Below are 22,219 nucleotides of genomic sequence, written 5' to 3'. Positions count from 1 at the left end.
ACAGCCGGCTGCTTCCGCACTGCTTCCTTGTTTATCACTTTAAGGGGGGGGAAATTATCATTAAGGCGAAAAAGTTCGTGGTTTCTCAGCCAGGATACTACGAGTACTTCTCCTCCGGATTTCATAGTGAGTCTACTGTTTACTTGTGTTGTTTTTGGTCGGTTATTTGTTTAAGTATTAAAGTTAAAACAAAGTTAGCAAGTAGTTTTCTCGCCTCTATTTGGTTAAATGTCGTAATCCAGACATCCTGGTAGCTTTTATGGTAGCATGTTACAACATGCACCGCACTTACGATTTAGTACCACCTCCCTCAGTTTTAGTATTCAATACATAGTTTTTATTCAGACCAGCTCCTCCATCATCAGAGTAAGCCGACGTGGCTCTTAATATTTGTGGGATGAAGTCATCAAGAGTGTGTTTTGTTGTTGGTGTTGTTGTTAATTGGCTACTTTTTGTCCTCACAGGTTTCTGCCTACTCTCATTGAGAAGAGACTCCAAATCTGAGCTTCACCCCCAGCAAGCCTGAGCTCAGTCATACTGCTCTGAATGGCCACAGCTGCAGAGGAGCCTCCAGGGCTGCAGGGCCACACTGGCAGTAAGTGCTTTGTTATTATACACCACCTACAATGTAAAAGGATCAGACTGTCACTATCGGAAGTATGTTTGAGTTGCTTCCTTAGATGAGACAGAACAGGGGTTAGAAGTATTTTTAAATACTAATGTAACATACTTCACCTGCATGTGTTCATTTTCTTCCACTTTCTACTTCTGTCCTGCTACATTTCAAATGGAGGTACTAACACATTTGGATGACTGTTCAAGACAAGATATTGATTCTAACATTTATCACTACTTTCTACTGCTAGTTTTTCAAACTAAACCATTGAATGGGAATGGGGAAGAAAATAATTACTAGCTGTAATCCTGCATAAAATATACTGATATAAAAAGTGAAAGTGAAATGCCTGAAGACATCAATGTAATAGTAATCAGATATCAAAATCTGCATTAGTACTCTTACTTTTGTTGCTTTATGTACAATCTTCAGATTATGCGTTCATACACAGTAAATGCTGAAGTTTTACTTGCAATAGAGGGTTTTTACATTTTTGTGTAAGTGAAGGATTTGGAAACTTCCTCCACCACCAATGCATCAACATTTGTTCACGTTAATGTTCCTTTGTGTCTGTACAGAGAAGTGTTGAGTCAACTTCACAATTATTGTGTTATATCTTAATGGCTTTAGGTTGGGTTTAGGGTTTATTTATTGTACTACTGACTCTAGTAATTAGTCAGGCTGTCACATGTTTCGAGGGTAAATTGGTTTTGCTTGTTCAAAACATTCTATTTTGAGCTATATTTAAATGAATGGTCTAATTTATTATTTTCTTTGGTGAGTGGGAGTGGTAAACTTCGGTTCAACAAACCATTCCACTAATACATTATCAGAAACATTAGTAAAACACCACCCATCCACATATAAGAGCACAAGTTAATGTAGCCAGCATTATAGATGAAAAGAGGAGATTTCGAAGACCCTCCTAGCTTGCTGAACTCCACACCCCAGACATGTAAGCATACTTTGGGTGTCATGGCATGGTGACAGACTTGACGAGGCAGAAAAGCAGCAACATTTTTCCTTGCTGTGCAACTACTCTTCTATAAATACTTTATGCAACACATCATTATGTGTGATCACCTTTTCATTGAAAGACAAAACTATTTTGTTTAATTTTGACTTCAGACTTCCAGAGAATTACAGCTTCACTTGCTCAGGCAGTTCTAGAGGATATTGTCTGGGCAGCACTGATTGGGATATGATGTAACCTCTGTGGAATTAGTGCAAAGAGTGGAGGCTTTTGATTTGTTTAACTTATGTCCTATCTTTCCTGTAAATTCATTTTTCCCCCTCTCTCTTTCCTCAAGATTCAACTGGGACACGAAAAAATGCTTCTCCAGAGGTAAGAAATGACTGCATTAAAAGAAATGTACGGTCCACCTCCTTGCTGGTTGGGAAACACACATTGGGTTCATCTAAAGCGGTTAGGAATTAACCAATATGTAGCTGACACATTCTGTTTTCCTTCCTCTTTTAAACATATTGCTGCAAACTTTTTAATGAACTATTTTCCGTTTGTAATTCTTTGTTACTACTGACAGGGTCCAACTACAAGTATGACTCAGGCCATGAAAAAAACCATCGGCCATCGTGGAATAGATCCTACTGGAGAGACTACGTACAAGAAGGTGGGATATTAACTTATTATTGATGGACGTACATTTACAACCGCATATATCTTGTTAACTCTGGCCAACAACAAACCCAAAGATATTTACTTTGTAAAATTGTTGGTGGTTTATATTAAAAGTATGGAAAAACATAGAAGAAAATATTTTTCAGTTTCTTCAAGTCTGGTCAGTCTGGTCAAAAGGAGTTAAATGCTTTCCCTATTATGTTTACAAGTCACTGTCTATTGGGTTAAACTTTGGTCACTTAGATTTTAAGTATGTCATTATTGAAACACAGTGTAAGTCTGACTATGCTTTAAGTCCTGTGCCAATGTCCCTTTTCAACTGGCCTTAGTCTATCTATACATCCGATAAGTAGAAATTTGTACACAAACTGAAGAGGGATCATTAGAATCCAAACTTACACAGGCTGAAAAAGAATATATATTTTTAGGGAAGCTAAATAAAATTTCTTTGTCTGCAAACGACACAGATGGTAAAATTAGAGATACATATCAGCGTTAATCAATTTTGGCTGATTTGGTTTTCTCTTTCTTCCAGACAACCTCATCAGCCTTGAAAGGTGCTATCCAGTTAGGCATCACACACACTGTCGGCAGCTTAAGCCAAAAACCTGAGAGAGATGTGTTGCTGCAAGATTTTGAAGTGGTGGAAAGCATCTTCTTCCCCAAGTGAGTGTTTCATGTTTTATTTCAAGTTTTTTCTTTTTGCATAGATACTCCTTCACTAAATCTATTATTTTGTGTTACTTCTGTCTTTTACTGGCAGCGAGGGGAGCAACCTGACTCCAGCACACCACTATGGAGACTTCAGGTTCAAGACATACGCACCGATTGCATTTCGCTACTTCAGGGAGATGTTTGGCATCCGACCTGATGACTACATGGTATTTTAGTCTGCTAGCATTTGTGCTAGTCAAAATGTGGATTGAGGAACTAGAGAGAGTGAAACTAGTGAAGTGTTGACAGATTAGAGGTGGAGCTGCTAAGGGTGTGAGGGCTCAGCTGACTGTTGATTTTCCTGTTTTTGTAGTCTGCTTTACTTTTGTGTCTTAACAAATTGCTCTGGCCTGTTTACAGTATTCTCTGTGCAGTGAGCCACTGATTGAGCTTTCAAACTCTGGTGCCAGTGGATCTCTTTTCTATGTCTCAAATGATGATGAATACATCATTAAGACAGTGCAGCACAAAGAGGCAGAGTTTCTGCAGAAACTACTTCCAGGATACTTTATGGTAAGCTCTAAAGAGAAGAGGTACAAGATGGAATGCAATCATAATTCTCCTGCCCAAATGGCAAATCTTAGATAAAACTGTTTCAAATTTTAGCTGCATCTGAAAAGATTAATCAATTGATTAATGGATTAATTAATCAACTGAAACTTAGTCTCAATCATTCATCAAAAATAAAATGTTTAAAACTTATTGTTACTTATTACTTATTATTGTAACTTATTACTTTTTATTTTCAGAAGTAAAATAGATGCCTCTGGGTTTCAACTAATAGCTGAACCAAATTAATACTTTGAATACATCATTTGCAATCCAGTTATGAATTTTTGTTATACTGTTGCTTACTAATGCAGAGTTAACATTTTATCTTCTTATTCTTTCCTTCTCTAGAACCTGAACCAGAACAAGCGGACCCTGCTACCAAAGTTTTATGGACTATACTGTGTCCAGGCAGGGGGTAAAAACATTCGCATTGCAGTCATGAACAATTTGCTCCCGAGTGCTGTTCGAATGCATCTCAAGTATGATTTAAAGGGATCCACCTATAAGCGACGAGCCTCAGCTAAAGAGAGGGAAAAGGCAGTGCCCACATACAAGGACCTAGATTTCATGCAGGACATGCCTGATGGATTGTTACTGGAGGGGGACAAGTACAGTGCTGTTTGCAAAACCCTCCAAAGAGATTGTCTGGTGAGAGCCAACCTATATATGTACAGTTTTCACTTCAAGTTCAATTTTATCTGTAATTCAGGCTTACAATACTTATGCTGCCTGATTTCCATTCAGCTCTTGCAGAGTTTCAAGATTATGGACTACAGCCTTCTGGTGGGAATTCACAATGTGGATCAGGCCTGTAGAGAGCAGGTAAGCGAAGAGGCAGTGGCAGGAGCCATGGATCAGAGGAGACCACAAGCTCAGAAGTCCCTGTATAACACAGCTATTGAGGCCATCCAGGCAGACGCAGGGAACATGAGATCACTGGACACAGAGGACAAGTGAGTGATATCTGTGGGCATACAACAGTCATAAGAGAGCCAGCTTTTCATGATTTCATTTATCGCAATTAAGTCTGTAGTGAGAAGTGACAGGACACTAGATGATTTCTTGGTTTGTTTTTTTTTTTTCTTCTTCTCAGAACTGGAGGGATACCTGCACGAAACTCAAAAGGCGAAAGGTTGCTGGTGTACATTGGTATCATTGACATTCTGCAGGCCTATAGGTAATCACTATAAACACATTGTATATATTTATATACTAGTTGTTAAGTCTGCGACACTTACACTGTGCCCACATAACCGAAACAGTAAAAGAAAAATGCTATGCTTCATTTGTCTATTTTCAGACTTGTAAAGAAGCTTGAACACTCATGGAAAGCTTTTGTTCATGATGGGGTAATGTATAGCTAATCGTCTCACATATTTGTGATAATATATATATATATATATATATATTTTTTTTTTTTTTTAAACATTTCTTTCCTTCAGGATACTGTGTCAGTTCACAGACCAGGTTTTTATGCGGAACGATTTCACAGGTTCATGTGCAATACAGTCTTCAAGAAGATCACATGTATGTACACTGTATCAGTGGAGAAATATGAATATATAATACTCGTCTCACTTCATCTTCTCCCAAGTAACGCTTTTCTGTTTTGTATCTAGTGAAGACCTCCCCATCTAAGAAGCGCCGTCAACTAGCCCATACTCCTTTGAAAAAGGCATTTGTTTCTGGGCCTCTTCTGCTCACCCAAACCAGCAGCAACAACAACCAACAGCCTTCACTCCAACATCAAGTCATCTCTGAGGCAAGAGAAGACATTGAGGGAGACAAAGGTAAAAACAAAACGGCAGAAGAGGGATGGTTCAAATGTGATATGGGGAAAACAATCTATGCACTGACAACCACAGAGAGTCAATCTTACAGCATGTGCCAACATGTGAAGTGCTTTTCTCATAACAAATACCAACTGACAGTTTTTCTACTCATTGCACTTAGTTATCCAGTCAGGTCGCCCTGATCTCCTCCCAAAGACTTTACCACACAGCAACACTGTTGACAATGCTGCTGAAACTGCTGACTCCTCAGCTTTGGGAAACCCTGGAATCCCTCTCTCAAGTTACTCTCAGGACACGGGCAGGTCAGTGGGAGTAGACAACATGCTGAGCAAAGACCAGGACCACAGCACCCCCAAGAGCTAAGAAGAAAGACAACACATGAATGAATGTTTGCAAGAACTGAACTAAAAAAATTGAGTGCTTTTATCTAGACAAAATTTTAGAAATCCTTTACAAATTACAGTCAAATATTCCAGGCCTCTGAGATTTAACTTGTATTGTAAAATTTAATGTTGATTCATGCTGAAAAGTGAAAGCAATGCAGAAAGCCCCCAGTTTATCTTCTGGCCAACAGGGGGTGACTCAACTATAAAGTCTTCTTCAAGACAACATGATAATTTTTTAATTTTGAAGAAAATAGAAGATGAAGTAGGGTATGGTTTAGGCTAACCTGTGATTAACATGCATCAGTAACAGTGAGCTGTCTGACAAACAGGGTTGAGTACAGAGCAGGTCAATTCCATCTCTGACTCCTTAGCGCCACCTTCCTTGAATATGATGGGAGATGGGGCGGCGGTCTAGAAGGACTATTATGGACTGCTTTTTGAAGAATATACTACTGATTAAGTACATACTATAACCAAGAGATAAACTCAGGATGATCAGATTTTCCATTTTGCACCAAAACAAAACAAAATGTCTGTATCTAAAGCAAACTACAACTGTGGTTTAAAAGAAGCAGAATCTTAAAATTTTCCACAATTTAAGATTTTCAGTTACCAGAACATTGTCTGGAATTTAGCCTCAGACTCTCTTCTCAGGCTTTGTATGTCTATATCAGCATTTTGGTTGTACCTAACTGGAATCACCTAGAATCTATGTGTAACTATTTCACAGGTATTTCTGTTCAAGGTGATACACAGATACGTAGTGATTGATGTCTGATGATATGAAGGGCACATGTCTGTTATTTCAAAATACATTTCAAAACATATATTCACTTGATCCATTGTATCATATTTCCTCATTCTTGTTTTCAGGGCTCAGAGTGGAACTCCTGAAGAAAGTATTGGTGCTGAGGATGTAATCTCACTTAGCGACATAGTTCCCAGTGCTAGCAAATGTTCTGTGAGTTGATTTTTCTCAAATGTTTTTCTTTGAGATGTCTGTCTGTCTTTTGTTGAGAAGTTTTCTGACTCACTGATTTTGGTTTACAGGTGTAAATGTTGGAGAACAGGACTCAATTGAACCTGAGGCAACCTTGGTGGATGAAATGTTACATCCCTTTTGTCACAACTTGAGGTAGCAAAGGTGGAAAAATTTGGATATTAAATCCTTTTTTTTTTTTGTTGTTATTTTTGCACTTGGATTTCCAAATCTCACCATGAAATAAGTCTGTGGCTGTGTTCAGACACTAGTAATTGCAGGCACGTTATTGGGTATTGAACACTATTATTCATTATTTAGGAATGCTTGTTTGCCCAACCAAAGATTGTTCTTGCCACTGATGGCTCAACCAAGCAACCAGCATTTGGTATAGGGTGCAACATGAGGACTTTGCCTTTTTAATTCAAACACAATTAGTTCATATATATATTATGCTTTTGAGATCAATTGCTCCTTTGTGTTTACCATGTAGCTGTGTTTGCATGTCTTCGTGTGTATTTGCCTCTTTTAGTGACAGATGTCACTATTTCTATTTTTGTGCTTGACCAAAACCCTCAGGCACAAAACTATATATACTGGATTGGGAACACAGTTTTAAATAAAAGAGTATATTTTTTAAAGAAATTACTATAGTCATACATACCAGTATACATTTTTTTTAAGTTCACTCTAAATGCAAATTATGCTGGAAATACAGAGGCTCCTCATTTACCTTTTCTATTTAACCAGCTATTCTAATGGATGTTTACTTTTGTATAGACTGTGAATCCTTATTGTCACCCTTTGTGTGATTATTTTTGTGTTTTTCTAATACCTACACTGGATGGCCTGAGTTCAGGTTCAGGTTTAGGGTGTAGACCAGTAGATTAAATTTGACGAATGAACCTGATCCAGAGGTGGCTCTGCGCAAAGTAATACAACAAACAGTGACCTGCAGCCTGTGTCCTAAAATACTAAGTTAGTAAGTTCAAACTCGTCTTTCTTCTTTTTAACAATGAGCGCTTGTGTCAAAAGTGGTTGTCATGGTAACTAATATTACTAACCAAAGCTACAAGGAGCAACTGATAAGAAAATAGAGTAATATAAGAAAGTGTGAAATAACTAGAACAATCATGTTGTTTTACACTATGACCGACAGTATTGTGAATCATAATGGAAATACAGTAACAATATGTTCAATTACTGGTTTTCCGTCATCCTAGTTACTTTGGAGAAGGGACACAGTCGTTCTAAGCTAATTTAGTTTGCTCAAAAAACTAAGTTGGGATGACCTCTGAGTTCTTAAAGATTTGAAGTCTAAAATTAGGTGGTACTACATTTTTTTATTGCACCTACTATTTGCTGATGTCTGCTGCTAAAAGTAAAAACATATATGCATAAAGAAAATATATGGATTACAGGAACTTTACTTAGCTTTTACTTTTCAGTCTTCATTTCTCATAAGTTAGGGTAAAAAGCCTTGACTAAAATCAGAAAAGGTTTATTACTCCCCAGACTAAAGTTTGGTGAAAGGAAAACCTGAAGTCTGTCAGGAGTGGGGTTCGAACCCACGCCTCCATGTGGAGACCAGATATCCTATTGCACAGGAAGGAGTGAACCTTAAGTCTGGCGCCTTAGACCACTCGGCCATCCTGACACATACAGTGGTGTATGTTGATCTATGATTCCTTTGTTAAGTATGTGACTGTGATTTATTCTTGTTGCTTCAGGATGAGTTTAAGTATTTCCTAAACATTATTTTGATGTTGCACATGATGAGCTTTTAATTTAGAACCCATGGCTAGGCCTTTGAATCCAGGATTAGTGCAGAGTCATGCGACTGTTGTGAGATAACTTACGCAGAATTGCCAGTGTTAAGTGTATTGACTGGAATGTAAAGAGATATTTTTGAGATAGGCCCTTGAAATGATAGTTTCAAGTAAAAAAAAAAAAAAAGTGAAGTAAAAAAAAGTAGATGAGACAAAACAACTTTTTGTAAATTGTAATGTTGTAGGAATAATTTTGAAAGTTCAATCCAAGTATTGCTTGCTATCAGACTTAAAATGGCTATGCAGAGTTTTACTTTGATTGGATAGTTAGGTCAATTCCAATTCACCTAACCATGATGAATGAATAGATTGTTCAATACATTGAGAGACTTGGCAATTTTACAACCAAGATAAGATGATTAAGTGCCATTTGGCATGTGCAAACATCTCTTCTTTTGGCTGTTATGTGACACCATCAAAAAAAGCTCTGTTCCAACATTGAACATGAAAACTGTGTCTTATTGTAAAAACTCCAGAACATTTAAAATGCAGCCTATGAACCAAACAATGTAAATAGTCATATTTATTATAGTATTTATTACTGTATGTATGTCTCTGGATTCCAAAGTGTTATGGGTGAGGGTGAAATTAGAATGTGCCTTTCTAAACATGTATCTACGTTAAAGTGTAAAAACTTTAATGATTTTGTTTATTATCATAAGAATTGTAAGAGTAAATCTGCATTCCATTATTTGTAACTCTGTAGATTTTCATTTGTATTAATTTGCTTTGAGACTCCGTACAATAAATACATTCACGTCTATACAAGGATCACAACAACGCCCATTTTCAGAATATGAACTTATAATGTTCCTTTATATTGCTGTCTTGGGGATGCCATGTTTTTATACACTTTTACCTGAACTTTTTGCTTTTCTTTTATCATATTGCATTATACTCGTTAGACTTTTTAGGTCTCTTAGACTGGTGAAATGACAAGTAATGTGAGTGTGTATGTGTCATCAGGCGTGTTACTTTCAATAATGTTTTGGTGTCTTACGACATTCCTATGTTACAAATTAATAAACATGATTAATGGAAATGTTTGATTTGGAATAAAGCACTTTGGTTACTGTATTGTTGTTATGAAAATGTGAATGAATGGAAATTTACATTTCAGAACCATAAAGCATTCACGTGTGAATAAAAACAGAAATTCAGAAAAATGAAGAGTCAGAAAGTTACAGCTTTTTCCTGACATTTTCACTACAACTGAGAAAGATGACCCCGCTGCAGATTATAAAGTTTAGAGAGAAAAACAAACGCTGTGTACATCAATAATGTAGTTCCGGTTAATACTGTCCAATCACATTCTCCCTTGTTCAGCGCTCATCCAATAGCGTGCGCGCTTGTAAGATTACCCTAAAGAGCAACAGGAACTTTCCAAGATGGTGCTTGAAAGTACTATGGTCTGGTAAGAACTATATGAAGTAGCTTTTTATTTGTTTCTCGGCCACGTAGCCGTTCATTCTGAGGTATTGTACCTATTTACCGGATTAGAGGGTTCATAGATTCGGATTGGAGGAAATGTCGATGTAGTCTGCTCGGTATAACTGACCGTTGACGTTTAGCCGGCTAACGCCTTATCGACCGGCTGAGTCATTGTAGCTAAAGTTAGCTCAGGTTTGCTGTTTCCAAAAGTTTTTATGTAAGTATCTACATTCACACACGCGGTCCTTTGCGACTTGTGCTTTGTGTGGGAATTGCGCACTGAAAAGCCCATCGATTTAATCCTTTACATTGGCGACCTTCTGTGGCGTCAGATCCTGCTAACGTTAGCGACTGATGCTAATGCTGCTTTTATTGATAAACGTCAGTTTCATCACTAATACAGGGGACTGGTAGAAATCTTATTAATGTGAACTTGTGACGAGGCAATCTAATCTCAGCTGGTTAGCTCCCTGATGTGCCACAGCCTCTGTAAACGGATGTGTTCTCCTCAGTGTGGACAACAGTGAATACATGAGAAATGGAGACTTCCTCCCAACGAGGCTACAGGCTCAGCAAGATGCTGTCAACATTGTCTGCCACTCCAAAACGCGCAGTAACCCAGAAAACAACGTGGGCCTCATTACCATGGCTAAGTAAGGCTTTTCTATTTCTTCATACAGATCGAGTCTTGACATCAGTTTTGATCGGAAACTGAATTTCTCTTGATGTGTGTGACTACTGTCCATCAATGGGCAACCATAATAACAATGATTCCATTAATTATAATAACAATGACAAGATGTACTGTGTTCGAGAGAATATTCTGCTATTCACTTTACTGTTGTTATTGATTTGGTCAGCAGCTTGTTCAGTGCTACTTTAATGCTGTCTTTCTGTTTTTAATACAGTAACTGTGAGGTCCTGACAACACTGACACCAGATACTGGCCGCATCCTTTCCAAACTCCATGCTGTCCAGCCTAAAGGAAAGATATCATTCTGCACTGGCATCAGAGTGGCTCATGTGTGTAACTAATCACCAATCCTTTCAGTGTGAAAATGAGGAGTAGACCTAGAAATTATGTTTTTGGTAAATTAAACCTTTTGCCTTTAGCAGATGAAGATTTTGATTGGCCACATTTTGTTTTTCCTGTGTAGCTGGCCCTCAAGCACAGACAAGGAAAAAACCACAAGATGAGAATCATTGCTTTTGTTGGGAGTCCTGTAGAGGATAATGAAAAAGATGTAAGTTGGAAATCTCCATCTGATTTTCTGTCAGTGAGAAATGCCAATTTCCTCTTGATGAGACTTTATAGGTTATTAGTGCTCTATTAGTGCTCATTACAGTTAATTTGTGTCTGTTCTTCTTAATGTCTTACTTCTTCTTCAGCTTGTGAAGTTGGCAAAGCGCTTGAAAAAAGAAAAAGTGAATGTGGATATTATCAACTTTGGAGAAGAGGTGGGGAATTCTTGGTTCAGCACCCATACTACTGCCGTAAGGCAGAGAAAATTGAAGTATAATAAATTTTTTCCTCATAATGTATTTTGTTTAATACCATATCTGAGACCTACTTATAAATAAAGGTTAACTGTTCTTTCTCTCTTTGTCTCCAACTATTTATTTAGGAGGTGAATACAGCAAAGCTGACTGCTTTTATAAATACTCTAAATGGGAAAGAGGGGACAGGCTCCCACCTGGTCACAGTCCCTCCAGGACCTAGTCTGGCTGATGCGTTGCTCTCCTCTCCTATCCTGGCTGGTGAGGGAGGCTCTATGATGGGTCTTGGAGCCAGTGACTTTGAGTTTGGTGTGGATCCTAGTGCTGATCCAGAGCTGGCCCTGGTAAGCAATATCACCATGTTTCCATTGCCAATGAACTTTTCATGTATTTGTGTTTCAGAGAGAAACCCATACATGCAATGTCTAGAATACCAGTAGTTGATTAAGATGCTGTGAGAGTCCAACAATGAAAAAACAAACAAACAAAAAAAAAAACCTAATAAAAACTTTAATTGGGTTTTGCTGTCTTTAAAAGTAAGTTATTCTTTGGTGGTTGCACTTTAGCAGTATGATAATGCCACCCTTGTCTGAAACATGTGAGACTGGTGTGAATGCCAGCATTGAGTTCTTGATGATCCATTTTTCAGGTTTTTCATGCATTACTTTATGTATTTTTTCATGTTGATCTAATCAGACCTCCCCCCTCCCTTACTGCCACATTTTGATAAATTTGATCTGTTCTAAAGAACTCATAGGCTTTGTCAGGAGTATGTTTTTGAGTAAGAACTTGTGATGACCTTTTCCTTTAATTCCTCACTGCTTTCTCTGCACTTCTTTAGGCCCTGCGTGTATCAATGGAGGAGCAGCGACAGAGACAGGAGGAAGAGGCCCGCAGAGCAGCCGTTGCTTCTGCAGCAGAGGCAGGCATGCCCACACCTAGCGCAGATGGTAAATAGAAGAAAGGTTGAAACTTTAATTCAAGAGCAAGAGCTACTTAAAAGTTATCATAGAATATGAGAAAATAATTTTGTTACTTTTCTCCATCACAGAATCAGAGGAGGCCTTACTGAAGATGTCAGTATCTCAACCGGAGAGCGGTGCAGCAGTGCTTCCTGACTTCAGCAGCATGACAGAGGAGGAACAGATAGCCTATGCCATGCAAATGTCTCTTGCTGGAGGAGGTGAGTTCCATTTTACACATTTATGCTTTTGATATCTGGCTCACTTACATTTGCTGGTATGTTTGCTAGTATAATAAGTAACGTGTTCATTTAATGTGTTGTATGACCAGAATATGGAGAAATGGACACAGGGGCCCCTATGGATACTACAGAGTCAGCCAAGGTGAGTCATTATACATCATTATACCTTAGAGTACACATTGGGTGCAAGATGTTCCTGTGTATTGCCAACTGTGTTGCAAAGAGGTTGAAGTTGTTCCTCCTGCCTGAGGTCCTGGAGCTTTGATTATAGCTCACAACATACCCCATTATTATATATGAAGTCTAAATATTAAATGGAAATTTATAAGACTGACTGGCATAATGTTTTAACTATCCTGTGGTTGCTCAGAAAAATTTAGGATGCAATGACCATTTTATAAAGAAAAGTTCAAGTGGTAAAAAAGTTCAGGCAGCTCTTTCCATTTGTCCCACCTCATAGTTTGAGGTGGGACAAATGACAAGGCTTGATATCACACCTACCTTCACATTCTACGCTGTTTTGTTTTTTTTTTTAAACAATTTAAAGGAATACCTGATGTGTTCTAATTGATGTTTTCCTGCATTGTAATCGAACAGGAAGAGGATGACTATGATGTGATGCAAGACCCAGATTTCCTTCAGAGTGTCTTGGAGAACCTGCCTGGTGTTGACCCAAACAACGAGGCCATTCGCAACGCCATGGGCTCCTTGGCCTCCCAGACAGGAAACAAGCCTGATGGCAAAAAGGATGAAGAGAAGAAAAAATGAGGAATGAAAGCGATGGGCAGAGACTTCAGAAATCAACTAGAAGAAAGGAACAATTGCAGGATTGTTTTAATATGCAAAAAAATGCATTTTCCTTCATGACAGCGCTACATTTGGCAACATCCTTTTCTGTCAAGACACTTGAAAGCGCCAACATATATGAAATAAAAAGCCTACAGTCCTGAATGACCATTTACTGTCAAGTCTGACTGCTTGGTAACATAAATATATTTGATCTTTAAATCTATCCTATTACAGACTTTTCTCAAGCTGCCTTGTGCCCTCCTTACCCTACACCTTCCTACAAGGTATGAGTATTGATCGATGGCCAGTGGGGGAAGAGAAATTTGTGATGACAGGCTCCTAAGATCAATATCTAGCCACACTCCTGTCATATTTTTGTGTTTTTTGCAATAAAAGCTACGTGTTAATATGTCGACTTTGGGTGTTTGCTGTCATCGGAGCCCCACATTGACAGTGTTGTATCCAGACTGGGATTAAGGAAAAGGTGTGATCACGACAAAACGATCTGTCCCGGGCAGAAGCCCGCTTCACGTGGGGTTTAAAAATAGTTTGTCAAGGGCACGGATGAATGTTTCATATCATTTCCCATCTAAAAAATAAATATACGTGTCGCTTGCAGCATCCTCCGTGCATTTTTCCAGCGCTATCACGGTCTGATAGGATGTCTGCGGTCACGTGACGGGAAGCGCAGCATTTTCAGCTGAAAACGAGCTAGGATAGTCGGGAATCGCACATCCAGGTAAACAATCAAAATACATGAAATATTAAACGACAATCCCCATCCCAACCATCATCTTCTGTGACATCGTCGACCCTCCGATCATCGGGTTGTTACCGCTGTCACACCACACCTCAGCAAACAGCTCCGGCTGCCTTTTTCTTTTTTTTTTTTTCTTTTTTTTTTTTTTGATGGCGAGCGCTAGCTAGTTAGCTAAATGACCCCTCTTGTCTTGGCTGGAGCTCAGCGGCCAGCTAGCCATACTCAGCCAGGGAGGAATATCGTTAGCTCGGATAACCGAGGTCGCTCCCATGAAATGCCCGCCCGGTTGAACCTGCCTGTGAAATGGTCACTGCGCACAGAGCTCCTGTGTGCACCGACGGCTTTACTACAGCGGCGTTTCTCATTCATAGCAAAGGATTGGTTTGTGAACCTGCTACCAGAGAGCGCTCCGGTTTGCACAAACGCCGACGCTAATATGCTACGTGGCTAATGGAAATGCTAGCGCAGGATCCATAAAGCCGAGCTAACCTCCATAATAACTGAGCTAACCTGCTGTAGCTTGTGCCGTTTGTGTCAAAACAAGGTGCAGGCAAAAGTTCACATCGAAAATATAAGTTTTTGGGGTTTTTTTTTGTTTGTTTCTTTTTTCTTTTTTTGCTTAACCATCATGAATAATTTTAACATTTTGCATGTAGAGCTTTTAATGCAGGTATTATGTGGGGTGATGGACAACAACACAGGCAGCTTCATGCTTGTGCATTCAGCTGACTTGTGTCGCCATGTCTCTGAATTTGTGTTTTTGCAGGAGTTAATCCCGGTATGGGGGACATGAAGACCCCAGATTTCGATGACCTGTTGGCAGCATTTGACATTCCTGACATAGATGCCAAAGAGGCCATCCAGTCTGCCCCGGATGAAGCAGAGGGACCTCATGGGGCTGCAGGTGCCCCCCTGGGAAAGTCGGACAGCGTGGTGGGCGTTGGGTCGTCCTTGAGGCCGCCGAGCCCCTCAGACCCCCAGGCTGACACCTCGATTGTGAGTGTGATCGTCAAGAACAAAGTACGTCTTGAGACTGTAGATGGAGTGGAGGGTGAGACAGACCAGGACCCTATTGATGTGATCACGGGGGTCGATGTGGGTCCTCGACTGGGTGCGTGTGCTCCTGGAATGGCTGAATCTGAGGCTCTCAACCACAACGGTTTTGGGGCGTCCGGTGTCTCCACGCCCCTTCCCCTCAGCCAGGCCCAGTCTAACGGAGCGTCCTGGTCTATGAACCCCTCAAAAGTGTCTTCGGAAGCAGCCGGCACCGGTGGAGCTAAGTCTCACAAGCAGGGCAGTAACATTTTCAACAGACTCAAACCTCTTGTGGCACAGGGATCTGGAGATCCAGTGGGAAGAGCCAGGAAGATGCAACTTCTACAGCAGCAACATCAGCAGCAGCAGGATACAGGCCAAGAGAGGGCAGATGGGGTAAAAGCATCGTTGCCTTCGTCCTCCTCACTATCAGCAGGGTCGTCTCCTCTGGCGGCAGCTGGACCTGTTGGACTAGCATCACCTTTTTTTCCACCCTCCAAGCCTCTGCTTTCGACTCCACCCTCCGCCCTCTCATCACACCCTCTGCACTCATCTCAGCCTTTTAATGGAGCCCCCAAAAGCGGCCCTGCTGGATTTCAGCACCAGCAGATAGAGGAAGACGATTCTGATCCTGATTTGGGGAGTCCGCTGGTGATCCAGGAGACGCCAGACTCCCCAACTTGCACTCAATTGAGTCGACGTTACAAGTCTGAGTCTGTCTCTGCTCAGCCGACATCCTCAACTGCGTCTCATCCCAAACCTGGGGACACTCCTTCTGGGACATCTCTGACGTCCTCAACCCCCCAGTCTGGCTCTACAGAGAGTCCCCAGCTGGAGGACAGGCATCCAGAACATGTCATAGAAGAGAGGGACTCGCCAGAGAGTCCTGAACCAGAAATGCCCAAATCAACAGCTCAAGTCACAACTAAGAGGTGCTCCAGCCCTGCTGTGGCCTCCACTCCACCTCCCTCTGAACTAAGGGAGCCTAAAGAGGAGGAGGAGGAGATGGAAGTAGGGAATGGAATAGATCGGGTTGTTGATGGCAAAGCTGAAAAGGGAGAAAATGCAAGAACAGGTGAGGAACAGATGGAAGTTGATGCGGGCAAGCCTAAACCCGTTTCCACTGACAGTGGCGAAGCAGGCGAGGCTGCACCTGCTGCCTCTGGAGCTCCATCCCGACCCCTCAAAGTCCGAATAAAAACAATAAAAACTTCCACAGGTGGAATCACCAGAACCGTCACAAGGGTAGCACCCAAAGGTGGTGCTGCAGGGAAAGGTTTGGACCCTAAAGCTCAAAGTGGAGAGCGCAGGATGTTGGGAAACAAGGCCCAAAAACTTGAAGCTTCCCCTGGTCACATGACAACAACATCCCAGAAAGTAAGTGCTCTCAATGCGCTGCCTGTGTCCACACTTGCAGCCAGCAGTGTCATGCTAGCTGCCGCCACAAAGGTCCAGAATAAAATGGCTGCATCTGACAAAGCCAAGGTTTCTGCAACTGCTGTTAGCATCACTAAATCTGCTGCCCTGCCTGTCACTCCGGCTGTGGCCTCCTCTCCCAAATTCTCAGTTGCTGCTGGTGGGATCAGTGTACGTACAGCCACAAACAAGACTGCTAACGGAGGCAGTGGCACCATTATAGGCGGTACCCTCCAGTCAAATAAGCCTGCATCTATCGTCAACAGCACGGGCGCCGTCATATCCCGCAGTCAGTCGAGCTTGGTGGAAGCTTTCAACAAAATTCTGAACAGTAAGAACCTTTTGCCAAGTTACAAACCCGACCTCTCGGCTCCTCCCCCTCCTGAGTGGGGTCTTCCGCTCCCAGCCACAGGGTACCGCTGCCTGGAGTGCGGAGATGCCTTTGCCTTGGAGCGCAGCCTGGCCCGACATTATGACAGACGATCACTTCGCATCGAGGTGACCTGCAACCATTGTGCTAAGAGACTGGCCTTCTTCAATAAGTGCAGCCTGCTGCTACACGCCAGGGAGCATAAGGAGCGTGGGCTGGTCATGCAGTGCTCACACCTGGTCATGAGGCCTGTCACAGTGGAGCAGATGATTGGACAGCAGGACATAACACCCATTGGTGGTGAGTAAGGGTGCAGCTGATGATTTGATAATCGGCTAATCTGCTGTTTGATGTTACGATTAATCATTTAGTCTTTTAAAATGCCCATTGCAATATCCCATAGCCCACTGTGAGGTCCTCAAAGTGTCTTGTTCTGTCCAAAAAAGTCCAAACCCCATTTACAATCCCATTAAAAACAAAACAACAACAACAAAAAAAAACACGGTATATCACATGTTGAAGGGTAGGAAACTGAAGATATGTGGTATTTTCTTTGATAAATGACGAGCAACAGATTTTCATTGTTCATCATTTATCAAAGAAATGGCTATTCCTCTGCATCAGGTCTGTTTTAAACTTTCAGTGTCACACTTCAGTTCTGCTGTTATTTGGTCAGAAACAGTGATAAAGTCTATCACATTGCATGTTTAATCAATTATCAATACATCATACATCAACATACCTAAGGCTCCATTGACCATGTCCCATCTGTCTCTTCTGGCTTCCACCTTTTGGCTGACCAGGCCTGCTCTCCTCTTCGTCCTCCTCTCCTCCAGTCTCCTCACCTTCTACCACCTCCGGAGCCCCCGCCCTCTCTGCCAACTCCAGCCCAATGAAGGACGCTTCATCTCCAGCGGCATCACAGCCTCGGCCGGTCCGTCGCGCCCCTCAGGGCCCCCAAGCATTGATGCCTCTGCCCTGCAAGAAGGGTGAAATGTTGCAGTACAACAACTTCAAATGTCCAGAGTGCCAAACGCAATTCTCCGGCAAGGCGGAGCTGGTCACGCACTTTCAGCAGATCAGAGCTGCTCCCAACTCGGTGAGTGTTGGTGCCAACCGCTCAGCATGTGTCACATTACTGGTTTCTGCTGTAAGTCACTGATTGTTGTGCTTGATTTTTTTTTTCTCCCTACTTCAGACGTGCACACAGTGCTCACCTCCCATGATGCTGCCAAATTCATGTGCCGTGTCCGCCCATCAGAGAATCCATAAACACAGAGCGCCCCACGTCTGTCCTGAGTGTGGTGGGGTTGCCCGGCAGGCCAGCTTCCAGACTCACCTGGAGGAGGCATGTCTGCATTTTGCCAGGCGCATTGGGTACAGGTGAGGAGGAGACACTTTCCAAAAGCACATACTACAGCTTGATATAGTTTGATTTGTCCAGCAAATATAGTAGAGCCTAAGAATATTACATTCAGGTTTTGAAGACAGCAGATATTCACATTCTGTAAGCTGTGAAATTTTACTTACTTTGCTTTTCTAACTGATCGTTTGTGAAGGTGCTCGAGCTGCCAGGTCGTGTTCGGAGGGTTGAACTCCATCAAGTCTCACATCCAGACTGCTCACTGCGAGGTCTTCCACAAGTGCCCCAGCTGCCCCATGGCTTTCAAGTCATCCCCCAGCGCCCAAAGCCACATCAGCACCCAGCACCCGACGCTCACTGGAGGACAGGCCAAGTACGTGTGCTGCTTCCACCAGAACATGCACAACACACATTTTCTACCGACAAGAGGAAAAATATTCCCACAGGATGTTTGAAAATTACAGACTCAAGTATAAATTCTTGCTCTTTATTTTCTTTCTTTTGCAGAATGATCTACAAGTGTGTGATGTGTGATACGGTTTTTACCCAGAAACCCTTGCTGTACATGCACTTTGACACTCATTTAGCCAAGCAAAAAGTGCATGTGTTCAAGTGTCCTGACTGCACTAAGCTCTACGCCCAGAAAGGTTCAATGATGGAGCATATTAAGGTGTGTCTGCTGCAAAGTAAATACTCAGATGTTGTATATTTTAGTCATTGAAATATGATAAAATCACTGCCAGGTCTAAATGCTTTGCCTTTATTTGTTGCCTATTCATTGCTCTCTACAGTGAATACGGTGTCAACAAAGGCATACAGCAATTCTTGTATCGGCCTTAGCAAGGTTTCTCTCTGGTTACCTTGTTCTAAGTTCTGTACCAAGTACAACTTTTATTTTAGAAATGTAATGTCGTTTTTGTGAAACATTTGAACATTTGTTCTCAAGTTGGTATTTCTAAATGAATTCACTTTGACCGCTCCTTTCTGTTCTCACACACTTTCCTGTTTCCCGACCTCAGACTGCTCACCGAGGCCCGTCAGCCAAACAGGAGTCTCAGGCCGATGCTTCTAACCCTGCTTCATCTCCGGCCAACACATCTGGCCCCTCTGGCCTCAAGTCAAAGTCCTCTGGTAAGCCTGACAACTCTGATGGAGAGGATTGGGGGCGGGAACAGGAAGAGGAAGAAGAAGAGGAGGAAGACGACGACGATGACGAAGGGGACGAGGACTATGCGGCTCCTGGGGGAAACACGGCCTCCGCTGCGGGCAGCAGTCACCCAAGCACTCCAACTGAGTGGACCTGCCCCCAGTGTCAGACCACCTTCACTGACAATGACGACTATCTGAGTCATGTGAGGATGGAGCACGGCAAGGTGGGACGCCACTGTCATTCACTTCTGATGCATTGACTTCAGTGCTCACAGTTAGAAAGGTTTTAACATTTCAGTGTATTTGAACTTTAATCAGACCAGATAGTTGAAGGTGAAGCAGAAAAAGAACTGTCCATATTATGTTGCTGTATGCACATTAACTTTAGCTCTGTATGGATCTCCCTCTCTGTCTGCCTGTGTGTTTATGTGGACCACTTTAAAGTTCCCCTGTCGTATTTGTGGAGGCACATTCAGCACGTCCTCCAGCCTGAGACGTCATGAACGTGTCATTCATGAGGGCAACAAAAGAGTCTTCCATTGCCAGTGAGTCACGCTTTTATCAAACCTTTTAATATATGTACATGTCATCATCATACACAAACTAACCTAACCCTGAGGCTATGGGGAAAAGGACTTTCAGTTGATTTACTATCAGGACACATAATGAGCTATTTTCATTCTGATTCTCGAGCTATAGACCCATAAATTAGCTACTGCAATATGTCATCCAGTTAAATGATACCATCCATACATTACTCATGTAAGTAATGTAAACTAAAACATAAAGACATTGAAGTACAGAAATGTTACAAGTGATTCAACTCTGCATAAAAATGATTTTTCAGATACTGTACAGAAGGCAAACGTACCTTTGGCAGCCGGTTTTTACTGGACAAGCACATTCGGCTTCATCACAGAAGCACAGATGGACAGGTGAGTCCAGACGGTGCTAAGAGTTCTCTAGTCTTTTGAGATGAACAACTTCCTGTCTTTCCTTAATGGGTTAGACAATGGGACTGTTCATACTAGAAATGTTAAATATTAAATAAATATTAAAATATTAAAGTTAACTTTGTAAGTTATACATGTACAGGAGTTAAGGTTGATTGAACACATTGTGTACATTTATTATGAAAAATTAGGTGGTTGTGTGAGTGTGGACCAAGTTGTATTTTGTATTTGTTATTATTCACAATATATTTATTACATTTTTGTTCCTTTGCACTCTTGCGTTCTCAGGGCCCCCCCATGACTAGGAAGCGTGCAGCCACAGGGGGGGAAGGTCCAAGTAGCTCCTCAGAACAAGATGGGGAGGGTGCACCTCCTGGAAGGGCAGGAGATGAGGAAGAAAATGCCACAGAGGATGGCGAAGATGGGGGCGGTCCTGCAAAGAGAACCAGGGCGTCTGTGGCATCGACATCGCTGACGCCCAGTGAGTTAGAGGAGGAAGACAATATTTTCCGTTGCGTCCCCTGCGGCTTCTCCACCGAGGACGGGGCGGAGTTTCAGCGCCACATCCCCCAGCATCGGGCTGACACTGCCTCCTTCCAGTGCCTCCAGTGTGGCGTATGCTTCGCATCAGCTGGCTCTCTCAGCAGGCACCGCTTCATCACTCACCGTGTGCGGGACACCCACAGTGATGCAGAACGGGGGACCCCGCGCACTCACGGTTCTCCGGACGGCTCTCCCGCCGCCTCCCCTCAGGCGCTAGGTGAGGACGGTGACGGGAACCTGAGCTGCAAGGTGTGCGGCCGACGTTTCGACAAGGCCACGGACCTCAACACTCACTTCAGGACCCACGGCATGGCCTTCCTCACCGCACACAAGACAGACAAGCCCCAGTAGAGGTGGGCACATCCTCTGACACTAATCAGTTCTGTACAGCGAGGACTTGAGGGTCATGCCCGAGTGGGAGGCGGTAGAATATGAATGTTGATTATGAGGGAGAGAAAAAAAAAAAAAAAAGAAGAAAAAAAAAAGGGAGCTGCATCCTCAGTCTTTGTTTTGCAAGCTACCGTAAAAGTTTAAATCTACAGCACCTCTTCTGTGCGATTGTAACTGCATGTTTGATCATGTTACTGGTCACGTATCTGAACGCACCTGTGATCGTGGAACAGCTCTCAAACAGCCCCCCCCAAGTAAATTATTTCTATATCAGCCATACTGTGTCTAATACAGCCCGTCATTTACATCACTCTCACTCTGCACTAGGTGTAGCCACCTGCCTGTTTCTCCATGTAACACATACTTTAATACATACACATCCCACTCCACTCCTGATAGCTGTAGTGCCGATATTTTTCTATTTCATATTTATCGCTATATTCATATTTGTTTGCTTCAAGTCCTCCATTTTTGTGGCACTATGCCGCTTTTAACCAATCCAGAGGCAGGTCACGCAAAGATTTCAAGACATCTTGAACATGACGGGGAGTGTTTGAAGAATCTTGACACTGACTTTTATGTTGCTATAATATTTATTTATATGAAACACATTACAACCATTGGCATCTGTGTGACTCTGTTGTGGTAAGTCTTACTGATCAAAGTGAGATTTACAGGCAACAGGAACAGGATGCAAATTTTGGAAGGTGTCTCATTAGGAGATAAGGTTACTGGGTGTCTGTAACCTGTGTAGTGAGTAATGTGTGATGTTAATTGTAATGGTAGAAGAGCGGTCAGGCTTCCTGCCAGT

At 42.0% G+C, this 22,219-nt stretch overlaps 3 protein-coding genes and 2 non-coding genes across 7 annotated transcripts; 4 read left to right on the top strand and 1 right to left on the bottom strand.

Moving 5' to 3' along the window:
• Positions 1–8,685, top strand: LOC115050753 (phosphatidylinositol 4-phosphate 5-kinase type-1 alpha-like). Its single transcript, XM_029513800.1, has 16 exons — positions 1–126; positions 465–595; positions 1,927–1,961; positions 2,161–2,247; positions 2,791–2,921; positions 3,019–3,136; positions 3,330–3,482; positions 3,870–4,169; positions 4,266–4,474; positions 4,615–4,698; positions 4,822–4,870; positions 4,964–5,048; positions 5,141–5,311; positions 5,475–5,616; positions 6,574–6,661; positions 6,751–8,685. The coding sequence occupies exons 2-16, from the start codon at positions 547–549 to the stop codon at positions 6,754–6,756; spliced, it is 1,707 nt and encodes a 568-aa protein (XP_029369660.1). The 5' UTR covers positions 1–126; positions 465–546; the 3' UTR covers positions 6,757–8,685.
• trnal-uaa (transfer RNA leucine (anticodon UAA)) lies at positions 8,227–8,336 on the bottom strand. Its single transcript has 2 exons — positions 8,299–8,336; positions 8,227–8,272 (listed from the first exon to the last, which is right to left on the bottom strand). It is a non-coding gene; the product is annotated as a tRNA-Leu (tRNA).
• Positions 8,686–9,896: 1,211 nt separating the features above from the next.
• Positions 9,897–13,844, top strand: LOC115050754 (26S proteasome non-ATPase regulatory subunit 4). Its single transcript, XM_029513801.1, has 10 exons — positions 9,897–9,922; positions 10,452–10,592; positions 10,848–10,962; positions 11,097–11,183; positions 11,329–11,397; positions 11,565–11,780; positions 12,278–12,386; positions 12,488–12,619; positions 12,730–12,782; positions 13,238–13,844. The coding sequence occupies exons 1-10, from the start codon at positions 9,897–9,899 to the stop codon at positions 13,406–13,408; spliced, it is 1,119 nt and encodes a 372-aa protein (XP_029369661.1). The 3' UTR covers positions 13,409–13,844.
• A 277-nt stretch (positions 13,845–14,121) lies between these two features.
• On the top strand, positions 14,122–21,530 carry znf687b (zinc finger protein 687b). Of its 3 annotated transcripts, none has more exons than XM_029514719.1 (10): positions 14,122–14,168; positions 14,956–17,310; positions 17,847–18,109; positions 18,209–18,393; positions 18,570–18,746; positions 18,881–19,043; positions 19,393–19,746; positions 19,967–20,067; positions 20,370–20,457; positions 20,764–21,530. In XM_029514719.1, the coding sequence occupies exons 2-10, from the start codon at positions 14,970–14,972 to the stop codon at positions 21,367–21,369; spliced, it is 4,278 nt and encodes a 1,425-aa protein (XP_029370579.1). In that variant the 5' UTR covers positions 14,122–14,168; positions 14,956–14,969; the 3' UTR covers positions 21,370–21,530. The 3 variants fall into 3 exon arrangements, with proteins under 3 accessions (XP_029370579.1, XP_029370577.1, XP_029370578.1); XM_029514717.1 differs by having other exon boundaries at positions 17,814–18,109; XM_029514718.1 differs by lacking the exon at positions 14,122–14,168 and adding an exon at positions 14,202–14,256 and having other exon boundaries at positions 17,814–18,109.
• Positions 19,129–19,263, top strand: LOC115051546 (small nucleolar RNA SNORA13). The gene has a single exon (XR_003841280.1). It is a non-coding gene; the product is annotated as a small nucleolar RNA SNORA13 (small nucleolar RNA).
• Positions 21,531–22,219: the final 689 nt, after the last annotated feature.

The sequence above is a fragment of the Echeneis naucrates genome, chromosome 11 (assembly GCF_900963305.1).
Source record: "Echeneis naucrates chromosome 11, fEcheNa1.1, whole genome shotgun sequence".
NCBI lineage: Eukaryota > Metazoa > Chordata > Actinopteri > Carangiformes > Echeneidae > Echeneis > Echeneis naucrates.
Note: the sequence above shows the minus strand (reverse complement) of the source record. Positions and strands in the feature narration are given on the sequence as shown.